At 38.4% G+C, this 18757-nt stretch overlaps 1 protein-coding gene across 1 annotated transcript in view; it reads right to left on the bottom strand.

The window, feature by feature from the left end:
- Positions 1-772: 772 nt before the first annotated feature.
- EPHA6 (EPH receptor A6) overlaps positions 773-18757 on the bottom strand; it is a gene marked incomplete at its 5' end in the record, with an annotated part of 137629 nt that continues 119644 nt past the window's right edge. The window contains 4 exons of the mRNA XM_010080284.1: positions 773-887; positions 3806-3955; positions 6294-6487; positions 16380-16529. Of these exons, the coding sequence (XP_010078586.1) occupies positions 773-887; positions 3806-3955; positions 6294-6487; positions 16380-16529 (609 nt within the window). The remainder of the gene's footprint in view (positions 888-3805; positions 3956-6293; positions 6488-16379; positions 16530-18757) is intronic.

Below are 18757 nucleotides of genomic sequence, written 5' to 3'. Positions count from 1 at the left end.
AAGCATATGCCAAGTATTAAAACAAAAATGTCTAGGGTGGCAAAGAATCCCAAGGATGAACAGGATTTCCAACCTAATCTAAAATTCAGTGCGTAAAAAGTGTCAAGTGCTAAAGTAATTCAAAATCAAGGACCTTAAGATTTCAAACATTTCCCTCACTATCCTTCCAATTATTCACACAATAAGAACTTGCTCCATAAAATCATCAGTCATTTCTGCAAACAATACTAATGTTTTGGGGCACCAGATTACCAGCATTTAAACTATTATAAAGTAATATAACAATAGGATCCATACATTTTGATTTAATCAAGAGATAAAATAAATATTTATGTCAAACTTCTTGATTGCACATTTGGCATTTGAAGTTACATGGTCACAGAACATGAAAGAAGTCAAATACTTTTTGATCTACCAGCAAACTCTAAATACATTGATAAAGAAGCCACACCAGGCCAAATAGATTACTACTTTCAAGTAAGTTCATTAAAGTTTCCCAAATACTGTTATACAAAGTTACACATCCATGCTGAGTTATTCATCAATGTGTAGAAAGAGTCTTGAAGTAGGCCAGGATTTTATCGTCAGATAACTGGCAGAGGAGCTATGCAGTGTGATTAAAAATTCCAGTGTGGAAGCATTAACATAGAAGTACTTATAATCTGAACAGGAAACTGCAGTTCTTGAAGTTGGGAAGAGCAGAAGTGAAGAATGAGAATATTTTTCAGTTTTAGAAATGCTGAGGCACAAAACACAGTTGATTCTAGTACTTTCATACATGAAATCCTTTCTCCTGTATGTGCATCATGTGTAACCGCAAAGTCTGTAAACTGCTGACTATTCGTCTCTGGTGTCCAATGAGTACAACTCCAATTCTTCTAATGTCACTGCAAAATAAAAAGTTTCACCTTGGATGCAAGTATAGTAAAGCCTCTTGCACACAAAAGACTATATTAATATATGATGAATTGCTGTACTTCAGGACAGTTTACTTCCTGGTTGGGACATAAGAATGCTGCAAATGTCCAAGTTTTCTTTCCAAATTTTTTGAAAATTTTTCCAAATTTTTTTGAAAGAGACATTTAAGAAAAAAATGAATCTTGTAGTTAGAACATTGGTATCTGTTGTGATACTAATGGTCAAGCAATTTTTCCAAATATTGAGGAAGAACCTAAGAGGTGGGTTCTAATATCCCATTTTTAGTAATGCGTTAGTAGCAAATGTTTTCCACTTATGCTTGCAAAGGAACAGGGCTGATACACTCACTTTTGCTATCTTGAGGCTGAAATAACAGAGGCTGTTCTTCTGATGATTTGGGGAATGGCGTTGAGACATGGTCTAAAAATCAGAATAGCAGTGAATCTTCCAGCTGGACCTAGATTTCCCTCTTTGTTTCCCTTCATCTCATCTAGACCTGCACCCCAGAGGGGGTAGCTCCTTGTGAGGAATAAAGTCAACAGCCCTGAGCATCCAGCACAATCCACTAGCTCTAAACCACCAACTGCAATATGCTTAGAAAGATCACAGGTGAGGGCAGGAAGCTTCAGATATGCCTTGTCAATTGTGCAAATCCCATGCTGGGACATAGCGTAGATGTCACCTGTTTAGATACCCTCAAAAATTGTTTGACGACATAGCTAGTAAAGGAACCTAGGGGATGAAGCATGACATTGATGCGTTTCAGATTTGCAGTCCAAGATACCTGGCTCTGTATCCTCCAGATGAAGAGCCACTGGATAGCAGCAACTATTATATACTTGGGCTTAACATCCACATGCAGGATGATACACAACACTTAAGGTCAGCAGGGACTATACAAAAGTACCGAACATCTTAAAAACTAAAAGAGTCAGCTAAAAGAATAAACCTTTATAAGAGGGAGTGATATTAGAAATGCAGGAACAATGCATAAGATCTATCAAGGAAGACCTGATAAAACCAAGAAAGAAGCCAGCAGACCTAGGGTAACAGAGGTTATTTGAAGAAAGAAAGGAATCTTTCAAAAAGCTGAAGTGGTACCTAAAGAAAGAAAGTAGAAAGAATTGTAACTTTAGGCAGATTATCTGTAAAGGCACAGTAAGGCAGGGTAAAAAAAAACTTTGAGGAACAACGAGAAAAAGACACCTAATAATAAAACTCACAATAAAGATTTTGCAAGCTCACTAGGGTACAAGAAGCCTGCCAGAGTGTCTGTAGAGTCTAATGATGATTTGGGTATATGAGAGCACTGAAAGACTGGCCACTGACAGAAGATTAAACCAATTATTTGAGTTTATCAATATTCACTGCAGAAGAAATTGAAGTGGCTCCCATGCCAGAACCTTTATGGACTACCTGTCAGAGGATCTGTCTGAAGTTGAAGTGACTGTAGGAGAGGTTATAGGCCGAACTGAAAAAACAAGCAACAACCCACCTCCAGAACAAGACTATATTTAGCCAAGAGTTTTAAAAGGGTTCAAGGATGAAGTAGTGGAATTGCTATCAGGGATGTGGAAACAGAGGTTTCAGCTTTGTTCCACTTGCTTAAAAATTTCTTGGTGCCCGAGGCATGGAGAGTAGTACCAGGCAAAATAGAAAGTTTTCAGGGGAGATCTGGGGAGCTACAGATCTATGAGCCTGACATCATTACAGGGCATAACAGAAAGTACAGAATTATTTGGATGCTTGGATAAATTATCTACTTGAATCACTATGGCTCTTGCAAAGAGAAGTCCCTGTTTTATAAAATGTTTTGTTTCCAATGGAGGAGTCAGCATACATATGGATGAAGGTGATCTGTTTGATACGCCCTACTTGGATTTCCAAAAGCTTTAAAGAAGATTCCTCATCAAAGCTTTATAAGGAAAATAAGGAGCTAAGGCATAAAAAGGTCTTTGTATGACTAAATAACTGGTTTAAAGACAGAAGGTTAGGACTAACTTGTCAAGTTTTACAATGCAGTCATAATGGAAACCTGTGCAGGGACCTACTCTGGGATAATGCTGAACATTACTGTTCAACAAATCAGTAAATGGTCTGGAAAAACAGGTGAGCACAAATGTGAAAAAGTTAGTTGATGAGACTGAATTGTTCAGGGCAGTAAGGGAAAGGGCCAGCAGTGTAGAGTTTTAGAAGGATTTTATAAGACTAAGTGACAATGCCATAAAGCAGCAGATGAAATTCAATGTAGGTGAAAGTAAAATGATACACATGGGAGAAAACAAGTCCTAACTTCACACATAAAATTATTGACCATTACTATTATTCATACAGATAGTCTCAGCATCAAATAAAAGATTAGGAATTAATGGGAAGGGAATAGAGAACAAAATAGATTATATAATTATGCTACCTTATTAATCCATAACTTGCCCAAACACTTAATATACTGAGTGCAATGTTTTCTTTTTAAAAATGATAGAGGGGAGTTAGCCATGCTTGAAGAAGGGCAGCAAGGCGTGGAACAACTTCCACATGAGGACTGACATGGGCTTGATGATTATCACAGAAAAGTAAGGAAAGATTTTTGCCACTGATTTCAGTGGTCTAGATCAAAACTGATTTCCCAAGAAACACTGAAGGATGTTCTCTGCCTGACCTTTGGCAGTATTTGGTATGGTCACAGAATGAAACTGTCAATTCTGAGTCTCTTAATTACATCTTTCTCTTGCATCATTTTGGTAAAAAACTGTATTTGTCTTTCATTATCTTAGGTAGGAAAGGAAATTAAAGCATTGTTCCATACATCACGATAATTAAGTCACTGCACCATCCAAAGAAATTCAGATTGATTAGTCACTGTAGGGATAAGAGATTACATACTTACTCAATACTCATTCTTGAAACCATATCCAAAGTTGTGAAACCTGCTGCCATGAAGTTATTTTTATACTGACCCATTTTTATGGAGTCCAGCCAGTCACTGACTGAAACAAACAAAGGATATTCTGGAACTTCACCAGGTGAATCTGGCATTCTGTAAAAACAAAATGCAAAGGTTACCAAAGCAGTACAAAATATGACACGATTTACTCTGGGAGGCATCACTTCTATGAAAAGGCAGAAAGAATGAGAGAGGAGCCTGAGTTGTAAAGGTCAGATCTTAACTGTGGATCCCTTTAACCCGTTGTCTAAAACAAACCATATTACTCTGCCAAGTTGCACTACTTAAACAATACATTCTTTTTAAAGCACAGTAACAAACCAAGGAACAGATCTCTTCCATGGCTATTATTTTTGTTCCCACAGAGCATTTCTTTACAGATCTTACATGTTCCGGATGATAACAAGTTGTAAATACAGTAGTCAAGGTAGAGGACAAACAAAATTTAACATGAGATACAATTTAAAAATATTAAAATACTGCAAGATGATTTTTACATTTATCTACAACCCCCCCCAAATGGCTCCTTATTGCTATATCATTATGCAATAGGAACATTTTGATTACAGTGTTCAAAACCTAAAACTAATCCTAAAAGAAGCAAAAGGAATAAAATTTTGTATGTTTGCTTTTACATAGAATTATATAGAGTAGCAAATAAAAATGAAGGAGCTAATTTAGTCACATTCTGGTCACAACTGAAAGAGAAAGATGGAAAAATAAGATTCCAATTTTGGGGCATATATTTTCAGTCTTCTGTTGTGTACTACACTGGGGAGGGCTCACAACATCCACTGATTTTGTACATTTTGTGTAGAGAAGCTGTAGGAACAGAATGCAGAAAAAGCACACTGCTGTTTATAAAAGCTTTATGATAGCCTTTAGGAGAAAGATGTAATTTAAAATGAAAATTTAGACAGCAAAAGCCAGCCAACATGAACTGAAGGAACCTGACTTATGTATAATGTAGGAAGCAACACACCCTCGTATCTTAACATACTCACATATTCAAATTTCAACCACACATATTCAAATACATTAAACACACTGATATTTATAAATATTATCAAAATGATAGAGAGAGAAACTGAAGGACAGGAGAACACTGTTAAGTACAAACCTCAATTAAAGACCTACTAAAGTCCCTTCCAACCTGAATTAGTCTATGGTTGTATGATTCTGTAGAATAACTACTGACCTCATAAGTTAACAGTAACACAACAATCATTCAGATTAACTGCATCAAGCATTCCCCAACAAATGGAAAAAACTTTCCCAAGCAGATGAGCTCAATAAAATCTCAACTGCAAGAAAGTGGCTATAATTTTTTAGATCTTAAGTAATGTTTTAACATAAGCAAATAAAAATACAGTACTTTGATACTAAATAAAGTGACTCAGGTACAAGTAGCAAGTCATAGATATATTTATATGCACATACACATAGAGGCCACTAACTCTAGGGCATGGGGATTAAATCCCACAAGTCCCACCAGCTTCAGGTAGACACAACGGCTGTAACCCTAACTCTAGGTTTTCCTAGTAACCTCTCCATTCAGCCTTTCCTACAGCAAAACACCAGCCTCAGTATTTGCCCTGTTGTTCAGCCCTTCTCCAAACCATATAAAGAAACCTTCATAACCCACTGAGGTCCTCAGCAAGACCCACACAGGCCTTGAGAACCCTTTATAAACCCAGGGGGGTCTCCATGAAAGCACCTTTATCTTAAGGTGAATTGCAGCTAATGAAGAGAGTGAGGCCACCTGGACCTTCACTGATGTCAGCTGATGTCCACGGACAGCTTGGATCAATAAGCCTACGAAAATTCACAAGTTCTTCCACCACAGCCTTGTTTCTCCAGTGCCTGCATTCATTTCTGTAGTATTATAAATGGAAAGAACTTTAGACAACACCATCAAGAATTTGTTGTAGAATGGTAATAGCATAATCTCTGTTGGTTACTGTTGCCATTCTTCTGCAGATAAATAAAGATTTAGCAAGCTAAGATCCAACTACTTTCTGCAGGAAATTACTCCAAGGCAGTTCAGAAATTGCTTGAGCACTGTCAGATGGAGAAACAGGCTATTGAACAGAGAAAAAAAATAACAAAGAGAAAAGTAGAACATAGGGGAAGCATATAAAAAATGAACAAAGAGATGCACAAAGATTAAGGATAAACAGCTCACAAATGGAGCTCAGACAAAAAAAAAAAAAGCCTAATATAATCTGCATGACTTGAGAAAAAAGTCCTTATACAACAGTTTATTAACAATAAAGCAAACCTTAAAAAGAGCTTAAAGTTATTTGAACCCCACAACTTTGTTAATTCAGAATTTTGCAGCTCACTCCCATCCCTTCTTAATGCCCTAAACAATCTAATGATACCCAGCATACATTATAAAAAAAAAAAAAAGTTCTGAAAAGAGTCTTACACAAGTACGTCCTCCACTAAGTTATGAAGGGTGCTTGGATTGCGGATCAGTTTGTCTAGGAAGCTGACAATATCACTAAATTTTGGACGGTGGTTCCTCTCCTTTTGCCAGCAGTGAAGCATTAGTTGGTGAAGAGAAGCTGGGCAACCCATGGGAGCTGGAAGCCTGTAGCCTTCTTCAATAGACAGTATAACCTAAACAAATACAATGCATATGATTACTGGGCATTAAATACTGAAAGGACAGTGTAAAGTTGACAATTAGAAACCAGTCATAACAATTAATGGCACAGCCATCCTCACTTCAGGTATTGCTGGGGCTTCACTCAGGGAATTGGGACTGGCAGGAGTGTTACCAGAGGAGATGCAAAGTATTTTGTAGGCATATGAAACACAGTAGGCACTTTTTTAGGCTCTCCAGCCATCTTCTTCAAGCAGCCAGGAAAGGAGGAGGAGAGGAAGGAACTAACCAGTATCACTATCTTTTTCATCTGCCTGCAGGTCCATGTTGTACTGAATGGAGTCACAGGGCCACAAACTAACCTTGTATGGCCACTGCATACTGGGATGCTCTCATATTTGCATCCTGACAAAGTGTTAGTGTGTGGCAGTGTCATGCATGATATAATCAAGAACTACAAATGCTCAATGCACCTGGAAAATTTACTTGGTGATAATATGTTTCTGCTGATCATTAGAGTATGATCAATTCAGGCCATGTCCCCCACACCAATTTACAGCGAAGTACAGCAGTATTTTGCACAGCCTCTCTCAGAAACCTGCATGTCCAAGCTGTTTATGACTAAAAAAAAGTTAATAAAAGTATAATGTTACTGTATACCCTAAAGTGAGTAAACCTTCAGATTCAGCAGATGTGGAAAACATTTTTTGTCAGGATTTGGAAAGAACTAGATCTGATGTCACAGATAAATCACATGTATGAAAAATTGCATTTGATCAGAGTTGTCTTTAGTAACACAGGTAACAAAAAACATTGTCTGAAAAGGATATTAGTAGCCCTGTGTGATAGGAGGTAGCAAAAGTAGGTAAAGTCCATGAAAAGCTGGCTGGACTCATTCTTTGTAAGATGTAAAAAAACAGATGAAAGGTTACTAGGTTCTGCAATGAGTGCTGGTAGCAGTGGGGATGATGATAGAAACTACATAGTCAGGATTTCTTTTGTATAAAAGAATGGAAAGCTAATAAGTGGTTGATCAAAAACAAAGCTAAGGAAAAAAAACAGCCCTACCACATAACCCACACAAAAATCCAGCCAATGCTAAATGTTCTCTAAAGTACAAATGATTGTACACAATATTTATTATAACACAGTGCACTTATGAGAAACGTACCTACTGCATTTATGCCCGCTCTGCTTTAAGGAGACATTTGTAATTTTCACACAGATGTATGTACATGCTGCAGACATATTAATGCAGCTGGAAGGGGGTACGTTAAGCTGTTCACAGCAAATCAATGTTTTATAGCACTAGCTATAGCTTCAATATATTCAGTCTTATTATCCTGGAATATATCCTTGTTCTCTTTTTGAATTCTGAATTAATGTTGTCTCTGTTTAGCAATGCCTAATGTTTATGCTGCAAGCATTATGCAAATAAATAAGAGTAATGAAGCTACATTAGGTCCTTAGCACCCCTTATGGTGTAGAACAGAACAAGATTCTTGTAGCTGTACACAGCTGGGTGTCTGAGTTTTATAAAATGAGGTGGTCCTACAGTGTATAGCCCTCTAGTACCCTGTCAGAAACACCTATGCATGAAAAACAAGTGTTCACAATGTGACAGGGAATTGGATTTGCATGGGGTAAGTTGCAGACCCATCGGTAACAGCTCTGGGAAGTACAGGCTACTCCATATGTGCCATAGAGATCTCTAAACATTATGCACCGGTAAGTATTGACAGGTCACCTACGTGCAGATGGGACTGGCCACACACAAACTGAGATGATATCTAGACGTAAATTATACATCAATATGATAATCTTTCCACCTGCCTTTTTGGCTACTTGTTTATCTCCCTGGGATTTACTGCAATGGTCCAAAATTTAGGCTGCTGAAATGGCTGCCATACGAAAAATATACCATCTGATTGACAAAGAAATATTTCCTCTAAAGCTTTGCCTCCTAACAATGCATATGCTCCCAGATTGGTCCTGTTACAGACTCAGGATGGGGGAAATTCCACCTCACATGCATGAAATTTTATTCACAAACCAGTCAAAACTCATCTATCTCAAGCAGTCTGTCCAAAGTGGCTTCATAAAACACAGGTACTTGTTAACAGAGTGGGATGTAGCTTAGTTGATACTTGTCATTGAAGAGGCAATCTTCAGCAGCCCAGAAATGCAGTTATCATAGTCGTCACATTTAACTGTACCTGTTGCAAATGCTGAATTTCTGAAATGTATTTTGTTTTTAAAATAAAGGAAAAGCTTCTCTACTTTTATGATACATACAGCACTCTCTCAACACAACAATAGAGAGCTGATGAGGTTTTTCTGAAATACATTTTTCAGGAAAAAATCAAAAGCAACCACAATTTTCCAGACTTTATATTTTCCTCTGGCACACTCTATTTTACCATATCTTTGGAAAAGAAGTTACAGTGCATTTCATTTCCTCTCTTGTTCAAAAGGAACATTAAACTATGAAGAGAAATGCCAGCTGGTACTGGGATAATTACAATTTATTATTAATACTAGCACATTTTAAAAATAAACTGCAAATATTGCCTCATTAGTATCTCTTGTAAGGCAAAAATATTATTTTTAGAGTCTAAGATGTGAGAGTAAAGATGTGATAAGTGTCTAATACTGCAATGAGAATCAAGTATCAAAGGAAGAATTAGAGCTTTTTAGTTCCTTATTTATTTCTTTACTTATTCATTTTAGCTCCTGCTTTGCTGCTTGCATAGCCCCTATCTCTGAACAGAGGAATTAGATATCTACATTCCTAAAAGGGAAGTATTAAATTTTTCTTGGTAATATAAAATTATATATTATATAATATATAAGCATTATATATGATAACAACTTTTAAATGACTTTTTCCTTTTCCAGTTTAAAGGTTGAAGAAGCACCACATTGATCGTGAAACGGTCGAAACGTCTCTGTCTACAAGAAGGATATAGCAACAGCTCTAGCAGTTGGCGTAACTCTTTCCACACTGGCAAATCCATGTCCCACCTATTTCAACCCGAAAGAATAGGAATATTAGCTTAGTTTCTGTACATATGAAGCCCTGAGTCTGTTAACAAAAAGGCTGATTACTGCTCTCTAGTTCTACTTTTGTAATGAATACTTGATGAGTATCAAAAGGAGGAAAACATGCAAATATTCTGTGTTGCCATCAAACACTGAGAAAGAGGCTGTAGGTTTCTTTTCAGCGATGAGTATGTTTAAAACTCATTAGAAGGTCTTGTGGGTCAGCATTAAGGTAAGTAAAACGGCCAGGGTGTAACCTTACAAGTGATGCTTTTCAGTAGGTGAGAATATAAACTATAAGGGAAAGGGAATATTTTTTTTACAGTTAACATAGCTAATTATTTCCATGGTTTTTAATACTTAGGCCTTTATGTTTATAAAGGGGACCATTCTTTTTATATATTTTTGTGCACAGATAATATTAAACACTGGATCCTGTTGAATACATTTGATCATTTTTGTTTTATGTTAGACATTGCTGTAATGGTTGAACACCGAGTTAATATTAAATATTAATTATGATACCAAAAATATCTGAAAAATATTTTATGGACTTCTACATAAAATTTACGCAAATTTATGCATGTTTAGTTTCAAAATAATTCAAAATTGGCAAAAATGGCATCTGAAAATTAAGCTGTAATTTTTTTGATAGTTTCATTATTAACAGTAACATAGATTTTTACTTTAGGAAGATAACTGACAGATTTTTTAATGTGACTGAGACAGAAGAAGGTCCAGAGGGACTTCGTCCCTATGTCCTGCTGACATCTGACAAATCTACCAGGAGGGAGAGGCAGCTGCTCACGCCTCATGGTATGGAGCCAATCCCAGGTGCCTGCCAAGTGTTCTGATATCTGTGGGTTGAAAGAACTGTATTAGGGCAAATTACTGGTACTATTACAAGAAGCTTTTATAAGTGTAAGGACTCTTATGCTGTTTGCTACAGTAGTTTTCTTGCATGTTGATCACAAACCATTGAATTTTTTTTTTTACTCCTGTACTTCTGCAACATGCACTAATTTATACAGTGGCCTCTAACAGGTGTCCCAGTAGACTTTGCTCACAGTTGTTCTACAAACCAAACGCATGGAACATAAACCTTCCTTTCCTCAAATGAGCATTAGCAAGCCAAGCATTCAACACAATCTGTTCATGAGTACACTAGTTTCTTTGGAAAGTTCAATATCTTAGCTAATTAAGCAATAAGACAAGACAGCAGCCCTAATTAATGGACACCTCTAGTGCTGTCACACATCTAAGAAGTGCATTAATCAGTATCAACACAGGTCTGAAGTGACTTACCACAAAATAAAATGGTTATTTACTTAAACAAGAATATTTCTCAAAGTTTATAACATTTTTAAGCCTCTACATTTTACAACATACAGTATTAAAACATTTATGAAAAACATTTTCAAACTCAGTTGCCTAAAGTTCAGCTTCCAAATCCCTGCTCAGGAATATAAATAAAGGACACTAGATTTGGAGAGGTGTTGGGTCTCTCCAGCTTGCACTGACCTGGTAGGTGCCTGCAAACAGTAGTAGTCTCTGAAAATCAGATGGTGTTTATTTAGGTGAGAGGTATCAGTACAACATTTGGTTTTGCACCAGCTTGGACTCAGTGCTACCTGTGCTGGCTCCTTGGGATTTGATTGCTGTGACTGAGAGATCTAACGAGAGACCCTTGGTAACCTTAGTTCAGCCCTGCTGTTCACCTGACTGAAGATGTGTTCACACGGCAAATGGGCACCGTTTCAGACAGTGCTGAACTCCCTTCCCCTAGCATTGCCTCCCTTTGGGTAGGGGTGCGCATATCATTGGCTTCTATGTTATGCATGTAAGAAATGAACATTTAACTGGCAGCCACTCAAAACATCACTTACTTAGCCATGGTCTAAAAAATGAATTAATTTCCTAAAATTGTTTCATTAGAAAAGCAATTTGTAAGATGAAATGTGAAAAAATAGACACGGCTCTATGGAGTTTATACTTGCAAAACCTTTGGTACTTTACAAAACTCCACACAATTCAATAAATATTTTATTGCTAACTAGAGAAGAGTTTTATTTTGATCAAAACACAATGTGTTGTAATGTTAATGTTGCTAGACATTTTGTTGTAGCAGAACCACAGTTGTCTGCATAATGTGTCTTTTATGAATCTGTTTAGTGCATGCCCCCTCTGTTCCTTTCCCTGCAATATGTACAGTATCACTGACCATTGGGAAAGTCCGCTTATTTCTGCTAAGTCAGCTCATGTGAATTCAGGGTAGTTTATTGTACTAAAACAATATCCATCAAAGTAAGCTTTACAATATGTCTAATAACTTGAAATTTCCCAATGACATTTAGAGTCACTGAATGTATTTAGAAGGTCACAGGTACTCACTGTTACCATTTTGGCACTGAAAGCCTGGGTAGGGCTCCAGAGAGAAGGAGTCCTTTTTGCTGTGTGTTGCTGCACTGCAGGGAAAGCCCTGAGGAGTCAGTATCATTAGCATAAGCAGCATTCGCAGAGCCTGAATCATTATTCTGTATTAACAGATACTTGTATTTTGGATGTAGAAGTAATTAATGTTGCTGTCCTCATGCCATAGCAGAATATTTAATGTACTTTAAATGGAAGAGTTGCTTCATGAATTCCTACTGCTGCCATGGCCTTGAGTAGATACATCGTAGGCTGTGACAGAGGGGAAGAGAATAGGCTGGAATGAAGATCTGTGTTTTGCACAGCTCTCACCTGGTGACTTGGGCTCTATGTTAATTCAAACCCTCTTCCCAGGAGGTGAATAGTGAGGCCAAATGGACTTGATAGACAGTCTCTTCACCCCCATTCCCAGTTAGTGGTAACAGCAGTGGGAGAGTGAAGAGCTGGGCTGGTAACGGAGCTGGTGTGAGATGGATTATGATTACAGGAGAAGTAAAAGACATGATGGCAGTTGGGTTGCACATAGAGAATGAACCCAACACCAGATGAAATCACTCACAACTAGAATAGAAAATGAAGTTCCCCATCTCATAGCACAAGATCGCACAGCAGTGAGACAAAATGATACAGTAAAAAAGCATCCTCTTCGCTCTACCTACTCGAGCTGCAGTCACTACCACCTGCTCATCGCCTGCAGCTAGATAAGCAGAGTGGCAAGACGAAGGGCAGAGTTACAGAGAGGTGATATTGCAGCTGGAAGCACTGGCACTGCACAGAAGCCAGGCACCATGGGAAGGCCAACTTTATTCAAAAGTATCTCTGGCTTCATGGGCTTCTTTAATCTCTAAAGAAACCAACCATGAATGGGGTGCTGCAGAGGGAAAGGCGAAATGAAATACCAATTACATGGTGAGGAAAGCCACACAAAAGACTATTGCCCATGATACGCTATCCTGTTTTCAGATGGGACAGAGTTAACTTTCTTCATAGTAGCTAGTGAGAGGCTTTGTTTTGGATTTGTGCTGAGGAGAAGGCTGATAACATACTGATGTTTATAGTTGTTGCCAGGACAGTCAAGGACTTTTCATCTTCTCATGCTTTGCCAGTGTCTACAGGTGCAGGAGAAGCTGGGAGGGAGCACAGCCCCAGTCACTGGTTTAGGATTCGACCTCGGGTTTAGGATTGAGACCCAAACGGACCAATAGTCTATTCCATGTCATGCATGTCATGCCCAGTGTAGAGATGAGGCTCTGTAAGTTTGCTCTCACTCTCACTCACTTTGTTGCCCAGCTCTCGGTCTCTCAGACTTTCAGACTCTTCTTTTTTCTGGGACTGCAGTTTTGAGACTCTCCCTGCTATGGGATTGTTAGCCAGGAACAGGCTGAGCCTTGGTCATTTTGCAGTGAGCAGTTACACTGTGTATCACTCATTTGTGTATTTGTGTATTATTATTACTATTATAATTATCATTATTATTTTCAAATTTATTGCAGTTTTGTTATTAAATTGTTCTTATTTCAACCCGTAAGTCTCTTTTCCCTTTACCCCTTTAATTATCTCCTCCATTCCCCAGGAGGAGGGTGGGTGAGTGAGTGGCTGCATGGTATTAGCTGCTAGGTGGGTCAAACCATGACATAGGCTCAGATGATATTCCAGTGGCAACTGACGGGGCAACAGCAGAAAGGACTGTGAACTGTTGCTGCTTTTATGATTAGCACATTCCCTCAACCAGGCAGTGCTAATGAAAGGTGAAAGGGATAAAGTAACTGCCCAGTGAGCCTTGCTTGTAAAGGCACATGTGGACGTTGTACTTAGAAAGCATTGAGTGACAAGAGGCAATAGGCACAGACTGAAACCCATGAAATTCCATCAAAACATAAGAAAACACTTTTCTATTGTGCAAGTGACTGGCACAGGTTGGCCACAGAGGTTGTAGAGTCTCCATCCTTGGAGACAGTCCCTAGCAAACTGTTCTAGCTGACAGTGCCTAACCAGAGGGGCTGGAGCAGATAATCTTGAAAGGTCCCTCAACCTTAGCTGTTGTGTAATTCTGTGAATTCCAATTCCTTTTTCCCAGTTTCTTGTTCTGTTCAATCTCCCTTTAAAAGAAGGCTGACAGTGAAACTAACCATTGCATCTATTAATTTGGGAAGGCAGAAAATTTGAAGATATATGTGCGTTTTGATACAAAGCGCATTCCATGCAATCCAGAGTAATCAGGTTTTGCAACAGCATGCTAATTGTGAACAGGCTGATATTCACATGATTGTGTTTGGCTTTGCTTCTGGACAGAAGATTAGCTCAAAAATAGCACCGTCTGCTATTGCAAGATTGAAGTGATGTCCCAACTCCTCAGTAATCATCTCCTAAAACACCACATCTTAAAAAGGGGCCTTTTAAGGAAAACAACAGCAGTTTGCTGTAGATTGGTGTTTGCAAGCTCTGGTAGCTCAGGAGCTGGTAAGTGCTTCTCAGTTCAGGAAGGAAATAGCTGGGGTACTCATATTGTTAGTCAGAGTCTGCCTGTTCATCTTTTATTCACTTTGAACCCACTGGCCCACTTGAATCAAATTAAATAAGTTGTGCAAGAATCAGCAGCTGGCAGAGGTATAAAGTTGGTTGTAGGACACAGAGCCTTAAATATATGAGGAGTCTGTACCCAGATGATTTCACACTGTGCCCCAGGGAAAAAGTAGTGTTAATTAAGTTGTCTAAGCATAGGTCTAATTTTAGACTCCCGAAGGTATCCTGCCTAGCCTTCAGTTGTTGCTCCAGAAGAACTCAGGTCTTCTGCATGTCCTGTGTCAGCCGCATGTGGAGATCTTAGTTACTCTAGGGCATCTCAAATGCCAACAGATTGCTAACTGTGGGAAACAGAATTGAGCCTACTGGGCTTATCTGCTTATTTCACAGTAGATCCATGATTTGTTTATAGTTCAGTTAGTACCAAAATAATGTCTCCACTGAAGAAAAAGGGTCTACCTCAGCTCAGTGGATGCTTGTTCTCTTCAGATGGGCAAACAGCCACCACTGCCTGGTCAAGCAAAAGAAGTGTAGCTCAAACCCAGGCACAGCATGTATTGTCCCATACCTGACGTTAACTAAGGAGCACAGCAAGGAGCTGGGCTGCTGGCAGGTGGGTGCATGGAGGGCCGATGGAGGCTGTAGGAATTTCCAGGGGAGAATGAGGTACAGGAGAGGTGGTCTAATTCCAAAGACTAAACTCATAAGAGAAATGCTGGAGAAAAGTAGGATTATAGTACCAGTGAAGCTGTAGACTAAAAAATCTAAAGGAAGTAAGGCTTTATTAGTTCTGTTAGTCTTTTCTGTTTTGGATGAGTTTGGTTGTGGGCTTTTCTTTTCTTTTCTTTTCTTTTCTTTTCTTCCTGAAACACTCTGAAATGATGTTTGTTTTTTTTTTTTTTAATGAAAATCTCTCAGATCCTTCTCCCCAAATGACTGATCAGCCTTAACAAGCAACTAGACTTGAACAGCTGAATAACTTAGCAACAATATAATACCAGCCATCTGGGAAAAGTCTTGTCAACTCTTCAGAATCAATGCAGAGGTATTCTATGCACATATCTGAGAGAGGTTAAGACGGGTTGGTGATATCCTGCATTTTGACATAGAGATTGATGGCTGGTGTGAAGACTGAGTATACCCGTTTGAGCTGTCAAGGGGATCCATCAAACAAGACAATTAGTGAAAATTTAAATTGTGGTGGAGGAAGAAGCATTCCCCCCTTCCCATGCTTCATTTCCTAGGACACACCTTCAATTTTACTAGAAGCAACTGTTTTTTTAATTGGGAAGGTTTATTTGGCCAGAACTTTTGCAAAAGTCAGAGGATAACATAACTTTGTTATAAGGGAGGGCTATTGTCCTGCACTGTGGTTAAGCCTATATGTAGTTTTTGAGGAAAATAGAATGCACTCAATTCCTAGAAAGGAGAATTGGCAAATGCATTTCTCATGGCGGCTTAACTCTTTTAGAATTTAACCATGTATGCCCATTGAAGGGTACTGTCGGACTGTACTGGACATAATGGACCAACTTTATAATCAGAGTAGTTCCACTATTCCTTCAAGTTTTGATTTATAGCTTGACTGAGACTTGCATCAACTTGCATATCTTGATGCAGATTTCTAGGGATCTGGGTGAAAGCCATGAATAGTCAGCATCAGAACCTGGGCAAGTTGCAATATGTCTTTAATCCATAGGAGGAAGCTAGTCAAGGTTTTAGTTATAGAGGGCCAGATCTTCAGGTTTCATAAATTAACTATCCCATTGAAGTTGATAAGAGTTTTGTTGATTTAAATAAGCTGAGGTTCCAGCCTAGAAAGTTAATGAGAAAGCAAAGCAGGGCAGGGAGTGACAATCATTTTCAAGTAACATTTCAACAACTCGTAGATTAGTCCTCAGCAGTACTTACATCCTGGTTGGACATCTCCCAGTATGGTCTCTCACCATAGGACATCACCTCCCACATTACAATCCCATAGCTCCATGCATCACTTGCAGAAGAGAACTTGCGGTAAGCTATAGCTTCAGGAGCGGTCCACCTTATGGGGATTTTTCCACCCTGGAAAATATGTTGACAATTTATCAATACGACCAGATTACAGAACAGCAGATGGTTAAAAGAAAAGAAAACAAAGGATATCCTGGATTCTGTCAATTTGCTGCAAGTGGAAAGGAATAAATACACTTTTTTCCGATGAGCTAAAAATTTAGTTTCATTTGTAGTCTAATTCACCAAAACCAGCACTTTGGGAAAAAAAAAAACCCTAAGTTCAAAGAACAGAAAACACCAAAACCAGCACTTTGGGAAAAAAAAACCCCTAAGTTCAAAGAACAGAAAGCATTTTAGATGATTCATGTTTGTTCAGAGTCATGTAATCAGCCCGAACATGCCTTTTGATTGAAAACATCCCAAGCCTGAAATTCCTAGTACATTGACGTTTAATCTCTTTTTCCTTAAATTAAACAGAAGCATCTATTGCAAAATGGATCACCAAAAGCACTTAATAAAATTAAGTAAGCAGAAAGGAAACTATAGGCTTTGTATTATTCTTTACTCTTGACATTCTCTAAATTTTTGTTGTGCCCTTTAAATATCCAGGTAAATAGCAGATCAACTCTGTTTCTAATAGCTATTTCTGTAGGATATTGAATAGTTTAATTCTACAGCTTTCAGCTTAAAATCCAAGTGCTGCCACAAAAAAAAAACCCAAAAAAACAAAACCAAAAACAAAACCAACTGTAAGAATTCAATCAACAAGCCCGACTTACTCTTTACAAGACCACATGCAGATTTTTTTCTCTGACCTTTGTAATTTATACCATTGAACCTGGTCTGTTCTCCCATAAATGGTTCTTGTATGAAAACTGATTTCCCTTTTCACAACAAAATATTTCTTCTCCAGTTATATTTCTCTTTTCAAAAGTGTACATTTATTATAATTCCCCATATAACTCTTTAAATAATGTGTAGATAGAGAGCAGTATGCTTAAGGTGCCACTAGATGGTAGGAGGAGGCAGTCAGTAGAGCTGAGCTCACTTAGCAGTAGTTGTTTTCAACAGTAATACATTCTGCGCGGCGTTATAATTATATTTCTGACAGAAACAAAAGAAGAAATGAACTAGAACATCCATTTGGCAATTGAAGAGAAGCCACAGTTAAAAACGAGTATGTAAATCTCTGTTAATTTGCTTTGAATATATTAAAAAATTGCCTGTGAGTTGTTGAGGCCTGACTTCAACTGACTGAGAATATGCTTGTTTTACCAAAAAGCATTCAAAAGCAAAGCTCTGTGTCTGTGGTGATGTGCCAGTAAGCTAACTTCTCATCACTGAGTGTCACCTGCTGATGCAAAATGTATGGTTAACATTTATGTTGTATGACAGTTATGACAGTAGCCAAGATGTCCTTTGTATGTTACATTTTTTGCAGCTGCTTTTTTAAAGCCTTTTGCTTGCTTGGTCATGGTTGAAGTCAGTGGCAAACCACCCACTGATTTGAGCAAGAGTAATGTAAAGCTAATACTTTATCTTGTATCTTTACCCAGGCACCTTCCCTACCCCCTTTTCTTAATCCGATACCTGGTGGTCAGATCACTCCTCTGGCATGTCAGAGACCCAAAGAACTTCATGCCCCACCTGCTGCCATCTCTGAGACTGCCCTAGCAGCACTGCAGGGTGGGATGCTCCGAGTCCCTTCCTGGTACAGCTCTTCTACTTGAGAAACAATTACAAATGTTTTTCGGTATGAGAATGGAGGAAGAAGGTGACAGTGGAGATTTGTGATAGCACATTCTCCAAGGAAACTACAACCTAATTTCTTGTCTCTTCCCCAGGGAATAGTTAAACCTTCTAAACAAATTGGATGAGAGCCTTTGGTGTTTGGTCTCATGGTCTGGTTGCAATGGTGTTTTGGTGGGATATGAGAGTCCAAGCTTCCTGAAGGAGTGAAGGGTTTAGATATTCAGTGCCCCAAATGTACACTACGCACTGGGCTATCTGACCAAAAAGATGTGTCCTCCGAGAAACTGTTTTAGGGTCTACCTGCAGAGTGCAGTTCAAAATATCTCCTCACACCACAGAGTTATGGGTCCTATCCTTTTTACTGGATCAGGTTTAGTCCTTAATTTTTAAACATTTTATTGCCAAACTTATGTAATTCCATCCTTACACCCCTGGCTTCTGTGGATTTTTTGGGGACAATTGATATTTTCCTGGCTTAATTTACATGGTCGTGGTAGGTATTTAACTCCTCCTTTGGACCTGGACACATGCACTTTCAAAAATGT

The sequence above is a fragment of the Pterocles gutturalis genome, unplaced genomic scaffold, assembly GCF_000699245.1.
Source record: "Pterocles gutturalis isolate BGI_N339 unplaced genomic scaffold, ASM69924v1 scaffold4049, whole genome shotgun sequence".
Lineage (NCBI taxonomy): Eukaryota > Metazoa > Chordata > Aves > Pterocliformes > Pteroclidae > Pterocles > Pterocles gutturalis.
This window is presented reverse-complemented; position numbering and strand designations above follow the sequence as displayed.